Raw genomic sequence first — 27,019 nt, 5'->3', positions numbered from 1 at the left:
ACACACTCCTAAACCTTGTGGAAAGCCTTTCCAAAAGAGCTGAAGCTGTTATAGCTGCAAAGGGCGGGCCAACTCCATAATAAATTCATGTGCATGTAAAGACAGACATCACAAAACTTTTGGCAATGTAGTGTATCAGTTAAATCCACAACTAAAGATCAAGGTTACAATCAGTGTATTGAGTGTGCAGGTACTGATAATATTAGTAAGGCACAGGAAATCCTCTAAATATATAATGGGGAAACTAAAATTTGTTTAGTTTCTAGTTGTCTAGTTTATTCTTATTATATTGAGTTGCCACAGTTCTGTGTTAGGCTCTGATGTTGATAAGGGAAACACATTTCACACTTGTTTGCATTAAATCAGAACACTCTGTTCCCATGCTTAGAGGACTGCATTCCTCACCCAGTGAGTGTCTCTACAGGCATCTCTTGGGCAGGGCATGCCATATCTGACAGTCTCTGACAAATGATTGCAATTATTAATGCCTGTGCACCAGTGTCTTTCAAAACACTGCATGCATGGATAAACAAAATCACAGTAAACTGAACTGAAATGATTAAATCATGGAAAATAAGAAAGAAATACACAGGTAATGCTAATTTATAGAGGGATAGAGGCAATCATTGTATGAATTAAATTTGAGTAAACAATTATTTTTCACGTAAGTTCAAACCCAAAACCCAGGTCAAACAAACTAAGCAGAAGGACAAGCTTCAGTGTAAATATTATACTTTAGTTGTTGTGAAATTGAATGATGTCAGGGATTTGTACAGTGTCCTGTGCACCCCAATGAAGTTCAGAAATCGGAGCCAATCGATACAATGATAAACATATTCGTATTCACAACTGCTGTGAAAAACACACCACACTCACTAAATCTGAAAAATCAGATCAACTCAACACTTATTTCAATGTAATGTTTCACCACTATTTGTTTCTGAGCTCCATACTGCAATTCCATACTCCCTATATAGGTGCACTATATAGTGTATGCTAGTATAGTACCTTTTAACTATTTAGTGCACTTGAATTCAGCCTATAAAGTACACTAGCCTGGTGGAAATTTCCACGTACTGAATGGTGGCGAACAGAGACACCTGGCGGCCGAGAGTGGAACTGCATGGCAGGAGATTTTTCACGCTTAAGAGGGGTGAAAGAGTTGAGGTTTCGTGTGTAAACATTGAAAGTATACATCACATGCAAATAAAAACCGGATTAAAGACCTGTGTCGCTTCGGGCTTTTTGGCGTGCCCAAGTCATTTCATTTCCACAGCAAAATATCTGCGTTAAAAGAATAGCTCGTTAAAAGTATATACTTATGAGTCACGTATGTTGCAGTCAAAGTTCACTCTCACCGCCTGGTTATGTAACACCGTTGTTTAATGAGAGCTCAGATCAGACAGAGTGCCTGAAACGAGCTCTGCAGCTGTACCTGCAGCCATGAGGACCTTCACTGTGCTTCTCTGGAGTTTATTAGGAGCTAATGTTATAATCTCAGCGACAGCCAATGATGGTAAGAAAACTTTCTATTGTATACTTCCTGTTTGAGGTTGTGATGTCACCAAGCTTATGATATAAACTCAAGATTCACCCTTTGTTCTTCTCACACATTTCTGCCACAGTTTGACTTATAAACAAATTTAACATGTAAAGCAGGCCACCTTTTATAAATGTATGAAATTTTAAAATCAAACTTTTTAAAACTGTACATTATTCTCTTCCTGTCATTTAATATGACTTGTAGTCTACTTCCCAGTTTCTGTGGTTTTGTGCCTTGCATGCTTGACAGGATTTGTAAAAATGGACACCCACTAAACATGTCTAATCTTTTAACAGCCCCAATTGTGCAGACTAAACATGGAGCTTTAAAAGGTGAGTTGATGAGAGCTAAAGGGAAGGACACAGTTATCCACAGCTACCTGGGTGTGCCGTTTGCGAAGCCACCTGTGGGACCATTAAGACTCTCAGCCCCACAACCTGCAGAACAATGGCAAGGAGTGAGAGACGCAACAAAGCAGCCATACATGTAAGATGATAAGGCAGTCACAGCATTTTGGCCAACAACGTTGTTCCAGTGCCAGCTCATGTAAATAATTCCTGCTTTTTTTTTTAAAGCCTGAGCTACACGTGAAGCATAACTAACAAAATAAATGACACTGCCCTTGTCATAGAGTCACTTTGGTTTCAGAAGAATGAGATTTTTTAAGCTGTCACTGTGCTTTGATTACATTTATTCCAGGTGTGTGCAAAACAGGGAGCTACTTGTGAATTTAACTAAACAATTTTCCATGACCTTGGAAGTTCCTGAAATGTCAGAGGACTGCCTTTACCTCAACATTTATACACCCGCTAAACCAAGTGAAGAAGCCAAACTGCCTGTAAGTCTGAAGTTACATTAACATCATTTGCGGTTGCCCTTTCACAGTATGACTTGGAGCATGGAACAGGATTTTGTGTTTTGTTTCACCTCACTATAAACATAAAGACAGATTTTTGTGTATGCGTATAAAATTTATAGATAGATATAGTTCTTCATTTGACCAGTTGTTGCCACCACAATAAACGTAGCAACTTATTGCTTATAGGTCATCAATGAATACATGCAAAATGCAAAATTTTATACTTGGGACTAAAAAAAAATGGTTAGCTTTGTTAATGTGATCATAGAGCATACTTTCTCTTTCAGTAATGCTGATTCATTATGTATAGATTGCATGTGAAAAAGCTTTGCATTGCTGGTGTGCCACAGGTCATGGTTTGGATCCATGGTGGAGGCTTTTCATGTGGCTCAGGTTCCATTTTTGATGGACACGCACTGGCAGCCTATCAGAATGTTGTTGTAGTGCTAATCCAGTACAGGCTTGGCTTACTTGGATTTTTCAGGTGAATATAACTCCTTTATTTTCCTGCACCTGCTTAAAGAGAGTATAAGATTGTACACCCCCACCTTTCTATGTTTTTTTAAGTAAAAAAGGGTATATGTTCCTCTAATACAGAATTCACATACATTTGAAAAGGCTGCTCTATCTTGCAACAAGAAAAGAAAACCCAAGACAAAATAAAAAGAATAATCGCTTTAATTATACAAACAGCAGGAAGTAAAATATTTGTTTCATGCAAAGTCTGAGGGTCTAAGAGCATCTGAAAGAGGATAAATGCAGTTATAAAATATAGGCACAAAAGTTATTAGGAATATTTATAGCACATTTAGAAAGGCAGGTGCACATTTTTAAGCTGATGTACTTAAAAAAGAATTAAAAATAGATTAATGAACAAATTAATTAATAATAGATTAATGCTTTCTTGGTATACTATACTTTTCTTTAGTCTTCTACATGTTATGTAAATTTAGTTGTAATAAAAACTGATAGCAGTAAATTTCAGAAAGTAAATCAGACATTTTAAAATTCACAAACAGGAGTTTTATATTGATATAATCCTGATGTGAAGTTATTTTATATCAATTGTTTACAGTACATATTTGAAATAGTACATTTGACAGTAACATTAAGTGAAAGGGAACTGAAAGAAACTTAAAATGCATTACATTATGCATAGACTCAGGACTTCTTTTGTGTTTTTCTTTATGCTGAGCAGAATTTCAGTTGTTTTATTCCTAATTTTAGCACAGGAGACGAACATGCTCCAGGAAACTACGGCCTTTTGGATCAGGTGGCTGCTCTTCAGTGGGTTCAGGAGAATATCCACAGCTTTGGAGGTGATCCTGGATCAGTTACCATCTTTGGAGAGTCTGCAGGAGGGGCCAGTGTGTCTTACCATGTAGGGATATAATGCCTGGCCACAATCAGAACACACAATGAGCCACTGTTTAAATGTATTTCTATATATACATTTAAAATATAATGAAAAAATCTTTTATTCTATCTTTTTTGGACAGATATTGTCGCCATTGTCTGCTGGCCTCTTCCAATATGCCATAGCAGAGAGTGGCACTGCTAAAATGGATGCTCTTTTTACTACCAGCCCTTTATCAATGGCTCAGGTAAAGAGCTCTTTGCTGACTGCTCACTACATTCTATCTGAAACTGATCAGGCCTGGGTGTCTTATGAAACATACAGAAAATCCACAAAAGAAGTGATAAGCAGTAATACAGAATGTAATGAACAAGAAAGAGGGTGATTATCTATTCTATTATCCATTTTCCCCCCAGAATAAATTTGGAGGAGAAACAAAAAAATAGATAGACCAAGTGCACATTGTACCAAGAGCATACAGATTACACAATATGTCAGACCACAAAGTATGCAGTTTACCATTTATTTTTTGATTTAAACAAAATGATTGCAACTTTTCTGTTAAGTATTTAAAGATAAATATAATGCAAAAATAGAGCTGGATGTCACCCTCTATGAGTGTGTGTAATAGTTCTAAATGTCATAAATGTATGAGATCATATTAATGCATAGTTATACATAGTTCAGCCCATATTTTTTTATTTGCCTTCTATCACTACAACTAGCCAAAGATTATCATGACATTTTTATTACTGGATATTCATTTTAGATCACAATATATGTCAACTAAACATAATCATTGTTTTTCTCCTTAGGCTGTGGTTAATGTATCTGGGTGTGACGCTTCCAGCTCAAAGCAGATTGTTGACTGTGTTATGCAACTGTCAGAGGAGGACCTTTTGACGATTGCTAAAAGGGTATATCTAGGATAAACTACTGTAAAACTATTGAAATTACTCATAGTTAAACTTAATTGGTGGTGCTAAAATCATATTTTTTTTCCTAGGTTGACTTATATTTTAAAGTGACACAGGATGGACGATTCTTTCCTAAAAGTGTGGATGAACTTCTGCAAAACAAAGAGTTCAGCAAAGTGCCATTAATTACAGGGATAACTAATGATGAAGGAGGTGTTGGACTCCTTAGTGTATGTGACACATTAAATATATATGTCACACGTATAATAATAAAATATATTATTTTAACTCACGTAATTATTGATCATATCAGTAACTAAAATGTATCCCATAGTTCCTTGCTCCACCTGGATGGACTGAAGGAATGGACAGAGAATATGTGGTGTCATTTATGCCTTTCTTTTTTCCTGATGTAAGTAAAGAACCGAATATGATTCTATACAAACTGTACAAACCTGCAAGTAGAAAGCATTCTGAAAACGAAACATTTGTGACATTAAATATGCATGTATGTATAAATATATAGTTGAGTGCAAAGGTTTGCATTCCTTTAGTCCAAAATGAAGAAAAGAAATGTATATTTTTATATTTATAGGCTGTTTTAAACTTTTTTATTACACTGAACAAACTAGTTAAATAGAATGGGTTTAGATATTATTTGTGAGGGGAAAAAATGTAAAAGCTTACAGCATGGTAAAATGTCTAAAAGGACTAGATTTATTGATGGTGGAGGCTTCCCAGTTGTTGGTGTTGCTGTTGCTGTCAGTGGTTGAACTCAGCTTTACATACCTCCACATAAACTACATTAATACAATACTGCAATGTATTAATTTCTCCGTTCATGTATTTCCTTCAGCCGAGTGATCAATGGCTTCATGGAATAGTAGTGAATGAGTACATGGGAACCACGAATGATCGGATTCAAATCCGAGATGGCTTCAGAGAGATGTGTGGAGACATTTTGTTTAACGCTCCTGCTCGTAAAGTAGCAAAACTACATAAAGGTAATACGGATCCAATAACAGTAAATAAGTAGTGAATAATTTGCTTGAATTTTGTTTAATTAATATTTATAATTGTTAGATTCTGGAGCACCAGTTTTCATGTATGAATTCCAGCACACTTATAATGAATTCCAGAAAAAGAGGCCAAGTTTTACAGGAAGTGACCATGGAGATGAGCTCATCTTTGTTTTTGGTGTATGTTTTTTAAATGGTCACATTAAGGTAGATGGTAAGTTGACAAAAATCGTTACTTTTTTAAAAAAAACCATACATTCACTTAATTATCAGGACTTGAAAAAAATCTCAAATATCGTTCTCTCTCTCTCTCTGTCTCTCTCTCTCTGTCTCTCTCTGTCTCTGTCTCTCTCTCAGGTCAGTTCACAGAAGAAGAGAATAAACTTTGTAGAACTATGATGGCCTACTGGGGGAACTTTGCTCGCACTGGGTGAGTAAATACTTTGTCTGCCAACTCATAAGAGAAACTGTAAATCTGTAGGACAGAGAGGAATGTTACTTGTTAAAGCACATCACTGAACTAAGTCCTTATTATTTAAAAAAAAAATTAAATTAGCTAAAATGATTATTTTTTGCTGTTTAACAGTTAATCACAAAATATAAAGTTACATTGTGTGATCACAAAGTACACCATTAGTTGAAAGCCTGCACTTTTGTTAAAGGATAACCTCTAGACCTATAGATGCACTTATTACTTACACAATTTTCTCTGTGTCTGACCATGGACAGGTCTCCAAACGGACCAGGCCTGACCCCATGGCCTGAGTTTGGAGCTGAAGCTGAGTATCTGAGCATTGGCCTGGAACAAAAGCCTGAAAAGAACTTGAAGGAAAAGCACTATTCATTTATATCCCAGACTCTGCCACGGTTAAGGAATGAGAAAAAAAATGGTACAGTATCTCTAATGGTTTAAAATCACAGTCTGCCAAGGCCTTTTTTCAAGTTTACTTGAACAAGTTATTTTGCCATGTATTCTAAATTTTACTGCCTGGCATTTTTAACAGGCCCAGTTGTGCAGACTAAATATGGAGCTCTAAAAGGTGAGATTGTGACGGCTATAGGGAAGGACACGGTTGTTTACAGCTACCTGGGTGTACCGTTTGCAAAGCCACCTGTGGGACCTTTAAGATTCACTGCAGCCCAACCTGCAGAAGAATGGAAAGGAGTAAGAGATGCCACAAAACAGCCATACATGTAAGACTTCATATTCCAATTAATTTTATTTTTAAGTAAGGACATGTGTAAGCATTGTTACTTTAAATACACTACCAGTCAAAAGTTTGGACACACCTTTTAATTCAGTGTTTTTTGTTTAGTGATTTATTTTCTACATTCTAGAACAATACTGGAGATTTCAAAACTATGAAATAACACACATGGACTTAAGTAATCCATATGTAATGACAACAAAAAACAGTCAGTTGTTATTTTAAGACACGAAGGTCAGGTGTTTTGGAATAGTTCTTGCAAGAACAGTATTGTCAAGTGCATTTGCAAAACCCATCAAGCACCATGATGAAACTGGCTCACATGAAGACCATCCCAGGAAAGCAAGACCAAAACTTACCTCTGCTGCAGAGGAGAAGTTCATTTAGAGTTACCAGCCTCAGAAATCACCAATTAACAGCACCTCAGATTAGAGCCGTTATGAAGGCTTTACAGAGCATCAGTAGCAGACATATCTCAATATCAACTGTTCAAAGGACATTATTATGTATTTTGGCCACCTTTATCATTGTTTTACAATGTAGAGAGAAATAAACATCAGGAAAGAGCATGGAATTAGAAGGTGTGTTCAAACTTTTGACTGGTAGTGTATATGATTGTCCAACAGCTTGCATTTGATCAGGCACCATCAGTTATGCTGCAATTAATATTCATCAATTAAGGGGTCACAAAACTTTGTAGCCAGGAGCTACAAAGTTTTTTAACAGTAAAATAACTTCTCTTTAACAGTAAAATAACTTCCATGTGTCTCCTCAATACAGATGGATGTATTGAGTAATATTTACATTAAATGAGAGGACACATTAGGTCCATGTTGACATTATTTATACTTGTTTGAGGTTGGATTAAACCTATTTATTTTATGTGATATTTCAAAGAAGCTAAGAACTATAAGAATTATTTTATTAATTATTTCTTTCAGACCCATAGTTATACATTACTGACCCCTGCATTAAATTTGCAACAAATGCATTATATTTTGTTATTGAAGTGGATCATGCAACATGCAAACCCACTAGGTGATAAATAATCCACTAGGTGCTGTGTGAATTCATTCTATCTCAAACAATGCTGCTGATGTTTTCAGGTGTATACAAAACAGGGATGCAAGTGTTGAGCTCTTCCGCAATTTATCAATCAGTGTGGAATTTCCTGAAGTGTCAGAAGACTGCCTGTACCTCAACATTTACACTCCAGCAAAACCTGGTGAAGAAGCCAAACTACCTGTAAGCTACAAATGACTGTTCAACTTTCACATATTTATCAGTCACACCTGATTAGATATAAAAAACCCTTGTCTCTGCCTGATAAGATGGAGATGTTATGCACTATGTACAGTTGGTTAAAATTCGCCTAGTCATCGTTACATTCTACAAAATATACACTTCTTATCTGTGTTCTTTAGGTCATGGTTTGGATTCATGGTGGAGGACTGAGCATCGGTTCTGCATCTGTCTACGATGGATCAGTTTTGTCTGCCTACCAGAATGTAGTTGTTGTGCTTATCCAGTACAGGCTGGGTTTGTTCGGATTCTTTAGGTAATTCTGTGAGGCAGATATATAGTAGAGTAACTGATTCACCAGATTCAAAGGAGCAGCTCATATGTTTTAGATCCTGGAGGTGTCTTGCCGTTTGTTGCCGATCCCTCTGTTAAAAGGTTACCTCTGCCTGGTGATGATGCATATTAGGGAAACAAGGCTTAGCTTGTTAAGGTGGAACTAATTATTGCACTTTTTAAATGCAATGCATGGTAATATAGTAATAAAACATCCATACATCTGTTCATAATGGCATAATTGTCATAGCCATGTACAAACATCACCTTTAAAGTCTATTCTTCACATTTAAAGGTTGAACTTAACTCAAGGTTGCTGTAAATATCTGGCAGGAGAGGTAATAAGATGCATTTTGTAACATAGTAAATATACTTAAAACTATAAATGATTAGATATCTTTGAAATGATGTAATCATAAACCTAGAACATGTTTTCAACAGTCGAAACTACATCTTTAATCCCTTTTATTAATTACCTTTCCTGAAGTGCATCACAGTTCTTCAGTGTTCATTGTACTGCAGTGTATTCTATAAGATTAAAAAATGACATGGTAATTTCACAACGGGTCCGTGGTATAAAACTTGATAATGACACAATAACCAGTTTGTTACATGTTAATAAGTAACATACATAATGCCATTTTGGATATTTATACATGGATTGTGTGTACATTCTGTGTTTTTCTGTTTTAGCACAGGGGATGAACATGCTCCAGGAAACTATGGCCTTTTGGATCAGGTGGCTGCTCTTCAGTGGGTTCAGGAGAACATCCACAGCTTTGGAGGTGATCCTGGATCAGTCACCATCTTTGGAGAGTCTGCAGGAGGGGCCAGTGTGTCTTTTTTGGTGAGGACCTGGAGTGTACATGACATGTATACCGTCACATATCAGTTTTCAGAGCTACACAACCTGGGACACTTTTTTCTAACCTTATTTCTGTCAAAGATCTAAGTTATTTGGTATTGTGCCTCATTAGATAGAGGATATGGTAGATGTCTAGGATGTCTGATCTTGAGGTGCTGATACTGCAAATGAATAAATATGAATATTGTAAATACTTTTGCTCATTGTTGAGTTTAAATAATTGTGGAATTATGTTATCAGTTCTTCATTATTCACTACCATAAATGGGACTGAGTTTGTTTTTCTGCTTATGTTGAAGCTTCTCTCTCCATTGTCTACTGGACTGTTCCATCGTGCAATTGCAGAAAGTGGCACTGCAATAATGAAAGGCATTGTGAAGGATCCCTTACCAACAGCCCAGGTTAACTTGAGTCCTAATTCCTTTAAATAAGCCATGTTATCATTTTGACATCTTTTGACATTTATTTGTGTCTCATTTTAGCTTGTGGCTAACATCTCAGGCTGTGACATCAGTAGCACACGAAAAATTGCGGAGTGCATTAAGCGCTGGCCGACAGAGGATGTGATAGCACTTTCGAAAGAGGTGAGCAGTTTGGAGATCATTATTTTAAAACGTAGAAATAAAAAAGAGTCTTTGTAAATGAAAAGGTTCTGATAAACATGTCTCTGTGTGTTGCAGAGGATGTTTTTGCCGTTTGTAGTGACAGTAGATAAGGTATTTCTTCCCAAGCCTGTGGAGGAGCTTCTAGAGAACCAGGAGTTCCATAAAGTACCACTCATGACTGGTGTGACCAGTGATGAGTTTGGTTGGTTGCTACCTCGTGTGAGTAAATCCTACAGTGTGCATTCTACAGATGTACCTTACAGTTTAACCTTTAGCTATTTTCACTTTTTCTTCTGAAATTAGTTTAGTATGCAGAACAGCATGCACTACTGATAATGAAAAGCATTATTTGCCCTATTATTATATGGATATTAAAATAATACTTAAAACTGAAGTGAAGATACAGGGATGATGTGTTCCCACAGATATTCACACCTTCAGGATGGGTCGATGGGATGGATAAAGAGCAAGTACTTTCAGTAATGGCTATTTTAAACCCTGATGTAAGAATTTGTTAAAAACGTATTAACAAATGTATAGCATCAGATCTATGAATTGTATTAGACTAATGTTTTGCTTTCTTCTTTTCTGTCAAGCCCCGTAATCAGTGGATTAATGAACTGGTGATAGAGGAGTACGTGGGTTCTTCTGCTGACCCAATCAAAATTCGGGATGCTTATAAAGAGATGATGGGAGATATGATCTTTAACATTCCTGCCCTGACACTGGCTAAATTGCATAAAGGTGCAGAATTCCTAGTTTGTATATTTATGTTTTTATACTAAATCAATATATATATCACATATCACGTTTTTAATAATTTTGAAACAGCACAGCTCTGACAGTAGTGCCACCTGTAAATGACCTCAAATCACAAATGGATATTAATATCTTAATTCTTTATTGGATCTATAGTAACATTTAATCTATAAGGGCTTGTATGACAGTTGTTCCATATAATTTAAACCTCATCATAAACATATCTTCTAAGAAAATAGTTAACTTTCTGCCAGGCTTCAAGAGGACATAATGTTTTGAAGGATATCGGCTATAACATACAGTCACCAAGTGCTTTATTAGGAATAATATACTAAGAATGGCTAGGGCTTCCCTCTGCTCTCAAATTCATTTCACAAGATTTGAAAACATTCTTTCGAGACTCTGGTCCATGTTGACATGATCATACACTTTCAAATCTCCTGCATACCAAAGGTGTTCTATTGGATTCAGATCTGGTGACTGGCCACTGAAAAACACTGGGCTTATTGTCATGTTTTGCTTTGACATAGTGCTGGTTCATGCTGGTTGTAGCCATTAGAAGATGGGTAAATTGTGGCAGTGAAGGAATGCACATGGTCAGCAACAATACTCAAAACATTTAAATAGCCTTCAAGTGATGATTGGTTAGTTTTAATGGACCAAAGTGTGCCAAGAAAACATTCCCCACATCATTACACCTCCTCCACCAGCCTGGACTGTTGACACAAGGCAGATTGGGTTCATGGATTAATGCTGTCAGTGCCAAATTCTCCCCCTACCATCTGTGTATTTCAGCTGAAATCAAGATTCATTAGACCATGCTACACTTTTCCAGCCTTCACCTGTGCAGATTTGGTGAGCCTTCATTCACTGTATCTTTCTGTTCTTGGCTGCCAGAAGTGGAACCCTTCTGCTGTTGTAGCCCATCAGCCTTAAGCTTCTATGTGATGTGCATTCTGAGACGCTTTTCTGCTCACCACAATTGTACAAAGTGGTTATTTCTGTCCAGAGAACTGCAGCTCACAGGATGGTTTTTGTTTATTCTGTGACTGTTGTGTGTGAAATTCCCAGGCTATCAGCAGTATCTGCATCTGCATGATTTCATGTATTGTATTGCTGCCACACAGTTGAAGATTAGACAATTGCATGATAGTGTCTTTTTTAATAATAAAATGATCAGTGAGTGTAATAAATAAAATTGATTTCTTTTGTGGATATTAAAAGTAAAACAATCTATATATGCAGATATATCCAGATTCTGAAGCATTTATAGGAACTTTAATCCAGACTGCATCACATCATCCCATCGCTGATCATTTTCCTATAAGAACACTATCCAGTGATTTCTAGAGTGTTGAATCCACATTGTCGCAAATCCCTCAATTTTATTCTTATCTCACAGCTGCTGGTGCTCCAGTTTATCTGTATGAGTTCCAGCATCCACCCAGCATCATTCAAGTTACCAGGCCCAGCTTTGTCGGATCCGATCATGGAGATGAACTTATCTTCATTTTTGGCTTGTGCTTCGGGAATGCCCACTTGAAGACAACCGGTAAGGAAAGAATATTTTTATCTGTATACACACAGCAGTCAGTGATCTGCAGTCCTATGTAGATTTTTTTTGGTCCTTGTATATTGCACTTGATGTAATGTAATGTAAAATAAACTCAATTACAACTACCAGAGTTGTAGAAAATACAAAATTATTTTATTACTTGAAATTATTCTTAAGTAAAAGTTACAAAAGTGTCCACCCTAAAATATTTTAGTATCACGCATTAACTAAATTAATTTTACTAAAATATACAGCAAAAAAAAAAAAAATTGTAACAATTTAAGTCAAGGGATTTTTTTATCCTAATTTATGGAGAACAAGTTAAATTGGATTGGTAGCTGAGTAAAAGGGGCAAAAATCTTTAGTGTTACAAATACTCGGGTATAGAAACACTACATTTTCATTAATTGTATTCTTTCATCATATGAAAAAGTTCTTTCTTATAAAAATGTTACTGTGCAAGAGCACAAAGCATTATTTTTTCAATTTTCAATTATACATAATAAGCAATTTCTAAAAATGCCTTCTGCCTCAGACAATAAAAATGCTTTCACTGTCACTGCTTATTTTCTGTTATAAGAATAGATGAATCATTAGGGTAATAGCTAAAAATATGTTTGTATGAATATTCTGCTTGTTTTATTGTTTACAGCCTCATTGACAAAGGAAGAAAATGAGCTGTGTAGGACAGTCATGGCTTACTGGGGTAACTTTGCTCGTACTGGGTGAGTAAAATGCTGCAATGATTCTAATGATCTATTTATTGTTATTATTATTATTGCCATTGCTAATATTTCATACATTATAAATTATGGGCAGGTCTCCAAATGGACCAGGCCTGACACCATGGCCTGAGTTTGAAGCTGAAGCTGAGTATCTGGGCATTGGCCTGGAACAGAAGCCTGGCAAGAATTTTAAGTCTGAGCATTACATCTTCATGACTGAGAAGCTTCCAGAGTTGGTGGCTGCTGCTGAGGAGAAAAATGAGCATGCTGAGCTGTAGCTGATGATTATATAGTCCATCTCTCAACGGTTCTTAAATGGGTGCCCCAAAGGGATCAACTAAAGTATCTATAAAAAAGTCTTCAAAATTTTTTAAAAGGGAAACAGAACAGCTGATCATACAAATAACCCTCAAAGAACTAAATGAATTAAATGAGGCAGAAACTCATATATTCAGATTCCATAAATCTTATTGCTTTATTGAAGAGACAGCTGTGTATTTGAGGTGTTATTTATCTAACAATTGAGGTGCTCTAAATGTAAGCATGAACCATTTGGTGGAGAGGGAAAGTCTTCATTAACTATAGATCAAAATCTCACTTAAGCCATTATTTCAGAAGGTTTAGTGACATGAACTTTACATCATGTTTTGTGAAACTGATAAAATGATGAAACTGAACTAAACGATTAAAAAAAAAGTGTTTAAAAAATGGGTGAAGTGTGATGCTGAAATAATTCAGAGACGCACAGAGTTAAAGTTTATTCTAATTTATTGGGAAGAGATGAACATGTAAGCTTCAAAGCTCCCTGAAGTCATGTGATGATGTTTTACATTAGACATCTGATTCTCAGAAAATCAACCTGATGAATATACTCGACTTGGAACAGTGGAGAGGTCACACGACAAACAGGCGGTATGCTTAGCATATGCAAATATGTGCACAATGACCCATAAACAAAGCTGAAATATATTAATTAAATACTTTCCACTTTACATATCATTTATTTTACATTATAATGGTTAGTTTTTGCAAAGCTGCAGTTCAATACAAAAGTACACACAGATGGCTAGTCTGTGGTCAATGCCTATGCTGTCTAGGAAAGAGCACTTTGAGGGGAGTTGCTGCACAGCTTTGTGATCGAACCTTATCAAAACACAAGGAAGCATTTGTATTTTGTAATATCTGTTGGTCTGCTGGAGGAAAAGGGTCTTGGAAATTAAAATCTTCCATGCTCCAATATATAATGTTGGAAAAGCATGCCAATATAGATGTTATTAAAGACGCCCAACGACTCTTTTGACTAGATGTGGAAAAGTGTCACTGGTCACTCTGAGCACCACAAATCTCTGGATCTTTCCAGTGAATCTGCTGAAGGCAGGACAAGGGCTGAGTTTTTGATTAATGGAAGCTAAGGCAGGCCCATTCCACCAGTCAGCCAATGCACATTTACCTTTATACAATTTCAACAATACATTTTTTTTCCTGACAGAGAAAAGCTAAATTTGAGAAGACTACAATCAGAACATTCACTACTTGCAATATGTGATTTAAATTAGTATGACATTTTTATGTATTTTAAGCATATTATTCAAGGGAATAGATACTTAGGTGTGGCACCTGAGATACAAAGCAATAAAACGAAGGATTGCCAATTGAGTGAATTCACCCACATTAGAGAAATGCATTAGTACATTAGTGCATGCACATTCTTCACAATATATGTTCATACAATAAGATCTTAGATCTGTTTTCAGGTAAGGCTGATTTGCTTGCGCTTGATGGGTTTATCACCTACCTGTCGGTTTTATGATACCAGCAAAAAGTTCATAATACTAACCAGGTAATAAATAAATAATTCAGAAATCAGATTTAAACAAAGTTTCATCTATTATTAAAGTAGTTTAACAGGAAAAAAATGTTTCATATCCAAAATTTTCTGCTTTGCATTGGAGCTACAAGGCTAATGTAGCTAAATAATAATGGAAATCTTGTTCTATAAATACAGGCTCAAATCTCCATATGCTTGCTTAAATGCGATTCTGCGTAATGTCATATATAAATAAAACGTCTTTCTATTAGGCAATTACATTTAAGTAGAATCTTACTTATATATTATATCATCTACATAACTTGCTAGTTTTCCAGTAGAACCTTTCAACTTTGGGACAAAATGATATGGAAAAAAACAATTGCACTACCTACTGATTGTCCAAGATTATTGACCCCATAACATCACAGTGTTCTTGTTTTTATAAATTAAATGAAATCACATATACTTAAATCATAAGTACATGCTGCACTTCTTAAGAATGGGATCTGATAAATATATATATTCTTTGTTCGAGGGCATTTCATAAAAGAATTCAGGTGAAAAATGCTCCCATTACTTGTTAGCTACATTAGCCTTTTTGCTGTAATGCAAAACTAAAGAAGCAAATGCGAGACACTCAGCTTATTTAGGCTGATAAATTACAAATAGGGATAAGTGGAAACTATGTAAATCAGAGTTTGTTTGGCTTAAATTTGCCTTAAATATGTACCACAGGCTACGGTATATATGTGTTAAAATTGTTTAAATAAAATCAATGCAAAACATAAGTCAAAAATCATCACCATGGGCAATGCTGACCTTAATAAAAGCAACAAAAACAGCAGGGCAGACTTTTAAAAAGAATAAAATCAGACAATAATAGACATTATATTACCACAATTAAAAGTTACCACCAACCAAACAGCTAAAAACCCATAATTGTAGAGACAGCTCATTATAGAACTTAACATCACTTATAACTTAAGTCACTTCAACAGTACAGGAAGCTACAATTTTCTAAGACTAGTCTCGGGATAAATAATACTAATGATACAGAGGCACACTCAATTTGTTCTGGAGTATATGGGTGAAATGTATCCTCATCTTAATCATCTCCAGGTTACAAAAATAAATTAATTAAAAAGCTGATAAGAAAGCATCCGTGTATAATACAACCTATCTGAACTTACAGCTGCAAACATACCTGTGTGGCAGGTTTTTCCTTGTGCATGTATGAAATTACTGGGAGGTTTCTTCAGGTTGTGTGGGGATGTGAGGGACTGAGAATGTAATCCAGATTTTAAAGCATATAGCAAAGAAATGGGCAGGTCCAATCCTGAAAGACCACAGCATTACATACGTTTATCTAACTCACCTAGCTTGACTTATCAGTGGATTGAATATTAGTGCACAAGTCGAGCCAGGCAAATTAGAGACGTGCCCCAGCAGGTCTGGAACTGCCGATTCTTTTTAGTATGCGTAAAATAAGAAGCAAGGCGGAAAAGGCTGCCTATCAGGATGTCCAGGACTGCATGTTACGAAGCATGGCCTCAAAGCGCTCCATGTTGGGAGCCTGAGCATGTTCCAGCTGGTCTGTCAAGCGGCTGTACAGACTGAAAGACTTCAGCTCAAGCCAGATGAACCCAAACCGATCGTCATCAAAAAGGACGAACAGGCCAGGGGTGCGCTCTGGACTCGTGAAGCCATGACCCGCTATCAGACCTGTTCCATAGAAACTGAAACACATTCAGAAGTTAATGCCTAGAGACTATCTTCTCCATATGTGTTAGTCATTTGTCAAATGACAGAAATCCTAGCAGACGTAGTTTTCTATCAGTTCACAAAACTGAGGCTCCCCTAGATCGTCAGCTTTATTTTTATAAACATGATGTCATTAAATCTTATACTTAACAATAACTTATGTCCCATGACAATTTGCAAGACAATCCTGAACCTCACAGTAGCTGTGTCAGATGTGTAAACTGCGACACAAATAACACAAAGTACTTACCATATCTTGCATGATCGTGGGTAGACCTCATTGCGGGCCATGACCCCTAAAGGCAGGACAAAGGGCTGAGGTTCACCCTGACTGTTAGAAGCTCCAGCACTCCCTGCATCCTCGCCTCCAGAGCCAGAGGCAGCATCAGAGCCCTCTGCCACTGAAGTACCCACAGTGGGGGCAACTATGCCTGGGGAACCCCTCTGAATTTCCTCATGTACTCCCATCACCAAGCGAGAAAGCTCATCAATATTTCGCTGGTGCTCCAAGTCAGGCAGCTGCACTGACCGACTCAGGTCTATGTCTAAGGTCAGCTGACCTGCTGGTACATTAGGGTCACCCTAAGAAGCAAACAGTGATTAGTCAAATTTTCATTCCCATAGTACATCACACTATACAGTGGCCAATTAGATTCCACAATACATGGTCATAGATGCTTCGGCCCACTTTTACCACACAAAGTAGCTTAACTAAACAGAAGCCCAATATAATCTGGAGAAAAAAAAAGACAGGTAGAAAGACACTTTAGATAAGTAAATCTGCATAACCAGAGCAATAAAGCACAGTGACTTACAGTAAGTTTGGTGGCTTTGGCCCGAGAGCCATGGAAGCTCAGCATAATGATCTCCAGGCCATGGCTGCCGTATGTACCTTTAAAGAGGCCCGGCTGCAGCAGGTCTGAAGGGAGGCACGGGGGCAAGTAGATCCGCCGATACGTCAGGCAATTACTAGAAACACAACATGCTCAACTGATACACTCAATAAAGAGGTAGCATTTTATTGTATTTTGTATTCTAAGTAATACTTTTTGTACATTTAATATACAGTCTTTAAGTGTACACTCTTTAAATTAGTATAAGCCAATGTATTAGGATTTAGTAGTCCATACATCCATACAAAAATATTCATTCTTCAATGACAGAATCAACGGATGATGACCCTACAGTTATAGTTTTGGATATGATATTGAATATTATTTATTGTTTGGTTGCTTTTTCTGAAAACTAAACTTTGACTAAATAATAATTCACTGCAATACTCAAAACATAGGATGACATGTAGCAACATTTATCTACAGAAACTTTTCTGCTGTCATATAAGTAATCATTGCTTTATACAATGCATGCTCTTTGTATAACCAATTTTTAAAATACTAAAAACTAAAAATACAAAATAGGAAATGTTGGTTTGCTCAACCTGATAATGTCCAGGACTGTTGTTGCATCAGGTGATAAACTGAAAATCTAGTACGTTTTTTAAATGTATTAATATATGAAGAAACAATATTTTTAATGGCGTACACATTAAAACATTTAAACAAAGATTATACTGTATCTGTACCTCAAATAAACTAATGTGTTAATATTACTACTGTCATAGAAGAAAATACTTATAAATTAATATTGACTGTGTTATAGTAATTATTTATGAAAATAAATGTTTGGATATGACTAATTTCTTGTAAACCAGGTCACAAAAACAAAGTGCTACAGGTATGTGTAAGTTAATTGATACAGGTGAAGAATAATATACAGCACACTTACTCATACTGGCTGGTGTAGATAAACTTCATGAGAATCAACTCCTGCATGTGTTCATGAAAAATATCCTCTAGTGTCCGTCCCCATTCCTCCTCCAACCATGTGCGGAACTCCTGCACACACACACACTATTTAAATATTGTCATCATGGCCTACTGTCTGAAACCTAGTGCTCATACTAATAATTTAAATGAAATTATTCAAGCCATAATCCTTCTCAACATCCCCAAGCCTTTTTAACAGTAAAGGTAAATCTATTTGTAAGGCTGGTTGGTCCCCTACCTCTTGTCTACCCCCTGGCATTCGATGGTGATCTGTTTGGTTGCACTTGGTGGAGAACTCGTCTTTTTTTACTGTCTGCAAAACACAAGCACAACAAGTAACATCACTCTTTGTCTTTAGAACATCAGTTTGAAGATAATAGAAGAGATTGCTTTGCTTTAGAATATAAAGTCTATCTAACCTGGATGTCCCCTTTGTGAGGCCCCTTGTGGCCGTACATGCACTCCACAGTGGCTTTGTTACGCTCCCACATGTGGATGCGGAAAAGAGGACGCCGCCGCATGGGATCCTCCACACGTGGATCATGGGGCGGCAGATACATCCAGCCAATGATGAACAATCCATCCACCTACCCAAGCCAATTACAGAACACAGCTGCCTCATATACAGATACTAAGTGTGTATAAATAGGAGAGGGGTGATTAAAGGTTAAGTGAATTCATGTGAAAGTGATGAATGAGACTTACCACTACGTTTAGCAGACCACCGTAGGGGCCTATGTCTGGCTGCCAAAGACCCAAAATGTGTCTGTATGGATGGAGCACTACAGCACAAAAAAAATAAATAAATAAACTTATAGGAGGTTACAAAGAGGAGTGTCAACTGTCATGCAACAGCAACAAATCAATAGAAAAATGGGCTGACTGCAGAGCATTCATGGTGCTGTAAGCTCTATGTCGTTTTCAGGTGCTCTGTTTTAGTAGTTTATGTGTATCCAGAGATTTGTTACTACAAACGATAGAAATTTAATTCAGTTAAACAGACTTTAATAATAAACACCATTAACTTGTTAATTTTCACTCAGCAAGTAAGTAGTGTGGATGCAAGCAGGAGTTAATACTAATATAACCACTTCAAACCATGACATCAGGTTAGGTTTTGCAGGCCAGTGTGTGTCCTTTCCCCACACATGCAGGACACAGCAGTGTGAGGAAAGGTGCCATTTTATGCTGTTATTACATCAACCCTCTCCCCCACGGCACACAACCCTCAACCAGACAGATCCCAGAATTGCAGCAGCCTCTACATGACCACTTTCTAACAAAGCATATCCTGATGAACCACCACAATCAGTGCTCACACCTAGCAGTACATACAGTATGTGTATACGTCCCGGTAGTCCATGTGTTCATAATCGGGTAGGAGCTTCATAAAACGGCCCGACTTCACCCTAGGGTTCACACCTGGAAGTGTGGGCCAACCAGAGGAGGACAGGAGAGGCAAAAAGCAAAAAAGAGGACAACAGCTGACCACTGATGCAAGCTACATTGTTTTCTGTATGTAAGTGTGTGTATATGTGTGTGTGTGTGTGTGTGTGTGTGTGTGTGTGTGTGTGTGAAGGAAAAAGGACATACTGTATATTCCACAATATGAAAATGACAAAAAAAAGCTTATTGTGCTTATATTTAGTTTTACATCAGTACATATGTGATTACAACACACAAGGCTTTTCACATGTTTCTCTGTGCTGAGGAAAGAAAACCTTTTTTTTAAAGTTCTTTAAAATACACTTTCTTTAAAGAGCAATTGCTGTTTATGTGAAATACATTTTTGCAGAATTATTTCAAAATCATTTGTAAATTTCTCTCTCAACCCGCATTAATTGTACTTTCAGAGACTTTGCCACTTTCTCAGAGAGAAATAATTTTAGGTTGTGCATTAGGAAGGTATTATGAAGGAAATTCACACCCAAGGAAGCCAACAAACTAAACTAAAAAATATATTTTATTATTTGTTTTCAGCAAATTGTGTTTACAAAAACTGAACCAGTACAACTTCTGTTGTGCCTTATCCAGTCTCATGCATTGTGTAAATAAAGTCAGATGAAGATAGCGCATCAGACCAGAGACAAGGGCTAAGAGACAGTACTTTGGAAAGGTTTTGCTAAAATTTCTACTCATTTATCCTCACTGGTCTGATTAGTAAACTGACAAAATGGTTTTTTAAGTACTCTTGACCAAATCTCAGACAAAACATCAATACCTGTAATGTCTTGTTACTATATTGCTCCAGTGTTGAATGCTCCATAAAATCTACTTTGGTTAGAATTTCTCTCATGTCTGCCTCCTGCTATGGCCCTTAGTGTTGGATTGTAATAGCAATAATTCAATTCACTTTACTGACAAATCAACAACTGCCCTTAGTTTTCTCAGTAAATGGGTTTTCTCAGTACAGTGAAATGTGTCTGTGAAAAGATGCTGTATACAGACATTAGGTTGAAAGAAATCTAAGGAGTAGTAGACTGAGGAGAATGTTTTTTATTCCCTGGATCAATTACTGAAGGAAAAAATAACAAAAAAACACAAATCCTCAACACAAAAAGTAAAGTAGGCCTTAATCATACATGCTCAAAGGCAGTCGGTGTTGATGCAGAGAGGGGCCATTAGGTGTGGACACTGCAGCATTAACATTAGAGCGCAGCAGAAGGCCATTAAGAGACGAGTGCATATAGTCTAGACAAAGCTGAAAGCTTATACTATGCCAGAAGAAGAAGAAGAAGAAGAAGAAGAAGAAGAAGAAGAAGAAGAAGAAGAAGAAGAAGAAGAAGAAAGAAGCCTACAGGGTGGATGCAGCATGCAAAATACATAAACTTGTATGGGTTAAAACCAAATCCAACGTATTTTTTACATTACAGACATAAGTAGCAGACAGCTAATGTACAGTAAAGCTGGATAATGTGTTGTTTTGTTTGTCAGTCATTATCATAATCACCATAATATCACAAAAGCTGACAAACTGCAAATAACCCATCTAATATACTACAGGGTGTCCCATACATAGGGGAAATTAACACAGTTTAGAAAAATGTATTCCAAAATTTGGCATACATAGTTTATATTATATCTTTTCTTTAATGTGTACCTTCCACAAAAGAAGAATGTATTGAAATTCCAATGCTGGATCAGGAGCTGTTGCAAGATTGTGATGGATTTAACCACAGAACATGGCAAACACAAATTTTTGCCAAAATGGGAGCCACCGTTGGAAGAGATGACTGTGTGTTTTTACAAAGAAATGGAAATCATGTAGGGGATCTTTTAGGAATGCTGTTGCATTTTGTGAAAGTGTGTTCATTTCCCCATGTATGGAGATTTTTGGGACACACTGTATAATATATTTGTTTGTATTGATTCATTATGAAATTTCACAAACGAATGCAGGCCAATTAAAATATATGACAATATGAAGATCCTTACGTTTTACATAAAGCTCCCGGCTGGACATCCCCGCCACCTCCATCTTCCGCAGGTCATCCTTCATTCCAAACTCTGAAGAAGAGATTAACAAAAGGACATAAAAAATATTAGTTTCCTAAGTGTACATTAAAATATATATAATACATATTAATTAGTAATTAAAGTGCTGTTGCGAGCTACTTGCAGATTTATTTTAACCTGGTTGTGTAGACATTCAGTGTATCTGCAGTACTCACAGAGCAGTATTACTAATTAGAAATAAAAGTAAAGCTATACAATAGTCTACCGGTTGGATCGTGGCCAGAGTGTTTTTAACTCCCAGGACATAATTAAATGCTGTCATCTCTTCAATGGTGCAGATGTATTATGAGAATAAATATATTGTGCACATCAGTGTGACTGTTGGTTGTTCTGCTGTCTGCCTGCATCAGTGATGGCTCTGTGCACCCACAAGACATTACACATGAACTAGCCGAGTAACCGTAGCTAAAATAGAGTGTAAACAAACAAACCAATCTGATCACTGTCAATATCTTTTTAGTGCCAACTGAGTTCTATTATTTAATCTGTTTATGTTGTTGACCATCCTGCCAAACACATAAGGCACTATCCAAAACATAGACCATTAAACACAGATTAAACACCAAAGATAAACAGACTCTCCGCTCTCATCCAATATAACCATTGCTATAAATTGCTTTCCTGACATTCTTACACTCTTACTCCTCCCTGAATGGATCCCCTCCGTCACCATGTACTCTGAAGAAGACATATGATATTTGACATATCTAAGCTGGCATGTGATGAACTTGCACAAATTTCCAACCCTTCATTCCCGACACAGTGCTGATTGTGAATTACATTTCTATGACTGGCAGGGTGACTCATAGCAGCTCAGGAACATTATCTTAATGAGTCTCTATTCATTATATTCAAAAATTCAATGAATTTTTCTGGAAAATGATTTGCAAGCCAAATGGGTAAGCTGGTGTGTTGTTTTTAATGTAAACAATATTTGTCTATTTGCAGTATTTGTTGATTATACATACACATGGGCTGTTACAATTCAAATGGAGTAGCTTACATTAAATTAACTAGACAGATGTAGGACCAGAAATAAACACCTACAGTAAAGGCATATGAAATATAAATAAAATCTGTACGTGGCACAGCATGTTTCATCAGTTCTAGGGTTAGATCCTGATCTTGGATTGTTGTTTTTCCTCTGATTTCTCACGTTTCCTCCCACCTTCCCAAAACATATTTCTCCCAGGTGTGAATATATGTGTGATGCAAAATGCAACTGGTGTACTAACCAGGGTTGTATTCACACCTCACATTCAGTGTTCCCAGGATAGGCCTGGGATCCACTGTTACCCTGACCAGAATAAAGTGGTTACTAAAGATCAGTGTATCTGCTCTATGTTGGTCATTACTAATTATTGTTTACTACTAATTGTTTTGAAAATTATTTGCTGCTGTTTTGTAAATATTACAATATATTTAGAAATGGTAGTCATTGTTTTGAAGGGGAAGTCATATTTTGAGTGGGAGTATTGACAGATCTGGCAACCATACTCAGATGTTCCAGTTAATGTTTAGCACAATCTACAGTGTCTTAATATCCAGAAGGGACTTTTTTAAATATATATAATTGGATCAAACGCCGATCTTTGATCTGTCGCATTAAAATTATATTTATATTGAGACTATTAGGATAGCAAAGAGATAGGCCGAGTAGAAACCGTCTCCACTGAGGGCAACAGACAGATCTGGATCAAAACTATTTATAAACAGCGTCACATAATGTGGTTTAAATGAGCGGACAAGGTCTCGGGTTTTTAATCTATATTATCGGAAGAATATGTGCGTTTGTTTACCCTCTACACAGCGTCTTCTCCATATAGTCTCAGTGCTGAGGATGTGTCTGAATTTCTTGCAGACCAGGGCCAGGTTGGGCAGCGCCGTGCCGGGCAGAGCAGAGAAGATCTCTAACAGAAGCTCGGGCGGTAAATCCAGTAGAGATCGCGGCTGAGGAGGCGCAGCTGCAGCCCAGGCCGTGTCTTCTTCGTCCTCCGAGCCCGCGACACTGCGACCAGCCGAGGCGTCGTCGCACACAGCGCCACGGCCTTTCTGACCGCCGCTGAGGGCACGCGCTTTGCTTTTACCTACAATCTTCTCCTCCTCCTCTTCTTCGTCCATGTCCACCTCAGAGTCGCTCTCCTGGTCGCGCTGGCCGTGTCTCTGTCTCCGCCTGCACCGCCGCGACTGACCCACCCCACATAGCCTGGCACACACCGCCATCTGAGCTCAGCGCCAACTGTCCACCATTACTTTACGTTACATCAGCTGTCTGAGAGACTGGTCACTCCGCTTTCCCGGTCCACTAACTGTCCTTACCGTCGAGTCGTGTCTGTTTCCTTTCCCAACTGTATTCCGTCAGGCCCCGCCTCTAGGTCCGCCTCCTGTGTTATGATTGGCTATTCCTAGCGCTCACGAGCAGCTCGTTGATGGCTCAGAGCACTGCTTATAAACATGAGCCAATCCTGTTACAGGGAAGAAACGGGTGCGGACCGAAATTCCATTTCAGTTCAATTATAAATAAATATATATAGAAGCGAAGGTGGAAGAAAACGTAAGAGCAACCAGATTCAAAAGGGAGCCCATCATCTTGCTGGGTAGCGTGAATATAAATCTAGTAAAAAACAAAACAAAAAAAAACAACAAAAAAAACCCTGTACTGTAGGTTCAAGCAGTTTTGATTTTTGATCTTTTTGGATTTCCGGAGCGTTTTATCTGTAAGTCTGTACTATCCGCTGTATAATAAATGAGACATGAGTATAGTTTTAGCAAATGCAATCATCATTAGGCTTTAGGGTGTCCATGTGATATCCTCAGCAACCTCTCAACAAACTTCACAGGTGATGGAGATATCAGGCAGAATTTGTGTATCAGGGAGGGCCAGACAGGACCTAAAGGCAGGCAGAGAGAGAGAGTGAGAGAGTGAGAGTGAGAGTATGCTCTTATTCTTTAGGAATTTACGAGGATGGAAATCGAGCCTTATTTAAAAAGCTTATCTGTCTTCAGCTATAGCACTAATTATGCATCACATGAAAAGGTCACCACTGATGACTTTTATATGTCCTTGCGATAATTTGAGATGGTTAACTTTAAATAAGTTCTTTGGAACTGCACAAACCTGTAATGGTTAGGATGGATTAGCCTAATTATTGGTGGCTTTGTAGAATACACTTTTATGTTATGTTTGTAACACTATTAATAGATCCACAGATTCCTTTTTTGATTGACAAAATAATTTATTCAGTGGCCTAACAATTGTAATTTCTACGTAAAGGTTTCTCAAAATGTACCTTCTATGCTTGGAATTTGTAATGTTGTTGTTCTTTCAGCTGCCCCCTGTTTGGGGTCGCCACAGTGGATCATTTGGTCCGATTTGGCACAGGTTTTACACCGGATGCCCTTCCTGACACAACCCTCGAATTTAATCCGGGCTTTGGACAGGCACTGAGAGTTAACTCTTCAGTGGCTGGGTTAGCGCCCTGCTCGGGAATCGTACCTGGGCCACGCCAATGGGAGCGCGGGACCCAAATAGTTGAAACTGACAGTAAGATAATGTTACAGGAAAATTAGTAGTTATATTTTTTTTAAAAAAATCACATTTATAATGAGTACTGTATGTATGTTTCTTGCCAGAAGCCTTAGAAGGTGCAGAGCGTTTGGGTGGCATAATAGGGCTTGCAGAAAAACCGTAAAAATACAGCGTACACAGAACAAACCAAACACACGAGACAGTGACACGCGAAAAACTGACTCGTTCCTCCAGCCGTACTAAATTTTGATTTTCAGCATCGCCGCACCACGCTTTTCTAAACAACGCTGTGTTCTTTGTCACTTGAGTAAATACTCTGATTAGTATTTTATGTATTATTAACATTTCATTTTATTAATGCTTATATTTTGTAATTAATAATTATATTTTTATTAATAAATTACCTTATTTCAGCATAAAAACAATTCACTATAAGGTCTGCGGATACCGCGATATACCGGGAAAATCCGCAAAAAAGATTGTTATGTTCCAAATAACAAACCTCGATACTGTATATACAAATTGTTGTTCTTTCGGTTGCTCGCTGTTTGGGGTCACCACAGTGGATCATTTGGTCCACATGTTTCGAGTTGGCACAGATTTTACGCCGGATGTCCTTCCTGAAGCAACCCTCGACTTTAATCCGGGTTTGGGACCTGCACTGAGTCAACTCTTCAGTGGCCGGTTAGCGCCCTGCCCGGGATTCGAACCCGAACTGACACAGGCACTAGGCAAGGGTAAGTAACCTCATTAGACACACAAAAGCCAAGGACCCCTTAAAAATACAAATTATATGCGATATATACAAATTATTAATGCAAAATAACCTATGCAGAAAATGTAAATGTCAATTATTCTTACCTATATTGTACCCCTAATGTACTCTATTAATCTGCAAGGGGAAATTTGGTGTCACAAAAGTCACAACGCTATAGCATCAGGGAGGTTTAGGCCTTAACACAAGAGTAGCACAAGACATCAAGCACACAATAAACTCACAACATACCACAAGGGTTAGGGTTAGAAAGAATAATTAGAAAGAATAAATAGAAATATACTTAACACTTCAAGTTATTTACAGACAAATTTCTGTACAGATAGTGACAAGTGTGTAATAGCTTTGTGTACTTTTGTAGGTGTATAATAAGATGACATGGGCACCAGGGCTATAGCAACGTGGTTCAGCATTCTTTACTTTTTTTTCCTACTTAAGTCAATCATTGATGATGTTACACAGATATGGATAGCAAACTCATACGAAATACGTTACATAATGAGTGGTATTGGAGGATTTTGAACAGTAGCTGATGATGTGAAAAAGTGTCACACCGAGCCAGCCAGGAGTCGAACCTAGAATCTTCTGATCCGTAGTCAGACGCGTTATCCATTGCGCCACTGGCCCGATACAGAAGTGCATTGAAATGGAGCTGATTATAGTCCTTACACCTAAATTTGTGACTTGGTCAAAGTCATTTCGGTCATCCCAGGAATCCACTTGTCCTCAGATCACCAACATGAGTTCAATAACCTTATTAAAGCAGCGATTTCAACAGCGTGCCTTTTTTTAAGTCTAGTGTTTAAGTTTGCAATA

At 37.4% G+C, this 27,019-nt stretch overlaps 2 protein-coding genes and 1 non-coding gene across 4 annotated transcripts; 1 reads left to right on the top strand and 2 right to left on the bottom strand.

Moving 5' to 3' along the window:
• The first annotated feature begins 1,245 nt into the window (after positions 1 to 1,245).
• ces2b (carboxylesterase 2b) lies at positions 1,246 to 13,694 on the top strand. Its single transcript, XM_058407831.1, has 25 exons — positions 1,246 to 1,516; positions 1,840 to 2,029; positions 2,243 to 2,381; positions 2,753 to 2,886; positions 3,630 to 3,783; positions 3,902 to 4,006; positions 4,575 to 4,676; positions 4,766 to 4,906; positions 5,011 to 5,088; positions 5,533 to 5,680; positions 5,760 to 5,909; positions 6,053 to 6,125; positions 6,425 to 6,585; positions 6,700 to 6,889; positions 8,010 to 8,148; positions 8,328 to 8,461; positions 9,172 to 9,325; positions 9,642 to 9,743; positions 9,825 to 9,926; positions 10,023 to 10,166; positions 10,373 to 10,450; positions 10,544 to 10,691; positions 12,109 to 12,258; positions 12,914 to 12,986; positions 13,081 to 13,694. The coding sequence occupies exons 1-25, from the start codon at positions 1,444 to 1,446 to the stop codon at positions 13,262 to 13,264; spliced, it is 3,246 nt and encodes a 1,081-aa protein (XP_058263814.1). The 5' UTR covers positions 1,246 to 1,443; the 3' UTR covers positions 13,265 to 13,694.
• Positions 13,695 to 13,736: 42 nt separating this feature from the next.
• On the bottom strand, positions 13,737 to 24,282 carry fbxo31 (F-box protein 31). Of its 2 annotated transcripts, XM_058407832.1 has the most exons (10): positions 23,699 to 24,282; positions 21,819 to 21,890; positions 19,719 to 19,805; positions 19,089 to 19,165; positions 18,803 to 18,970; positions 18,622 to 18,696; positions 18,343 to 18,452; positions 17,373 to 17,526; positions 16,808 to 17,139; positions 13,737 to 16,532 (listed from the first exon to the last, which is right to left on the bottom strand). In XM_058407832.1, exons 1-10 carry the CDS (start codon positions 24,120 to 24,122, stop codon positions 16,310 to 16,312), a joined length of 1,722 nt encoding a protein of 573 aa, XP_058263815.1. In that variant the 5' UTR covers positions 24,123 to 24,282; the 3' UTR covers positions 13,737 to 16,309. The 2 variants fall into 2 exon arrangements, with proteins under 2 accessions (XP_058263815.1, XP_058263816.1); XM_058407833.1 differs by lacking the exon at positions 19,719 to 19,805 and having other exon boundaries at positions 23,699 to 24,281.
• Positions 24,283 to 26,757: 2,475 nt separating this feature from the next.
• Positions 26,758 to 26,830, bottom strand: trnar-acg (transfer RNA arginine (anticodon ACG)). The gene has a single exon. It is a non-coding gene; the product is annotated as a tRNA-Arg (tRNA).
• Between the last annotated feature and the right edge of the window lie 189 nt (positions 26,831 to 27,019).

The sequence above is a fragment of the Hemibagrus wyckioides genome, linkage group LG14 (genome assembly GCF_019097595.1).
Source record: "Hemibagrus wyckioides isolate EC202008001 linkage group LG14, SWU_Hwy_1.0, whole genome shotgun sequence".
Taxonomy (NCBI): domain Eukaryota; kingdom Metazoa; phylum Chordata; class Actinopteri; order Siluriformes; family Bagridae; genus Hemibagrus; species Hemibagrus wyckioides.
The sequence above is the reverse complement of the archived record's forward strand: the minus strand, read 5'-3'. Positions and strand labels throughout refer to the sequence as shown.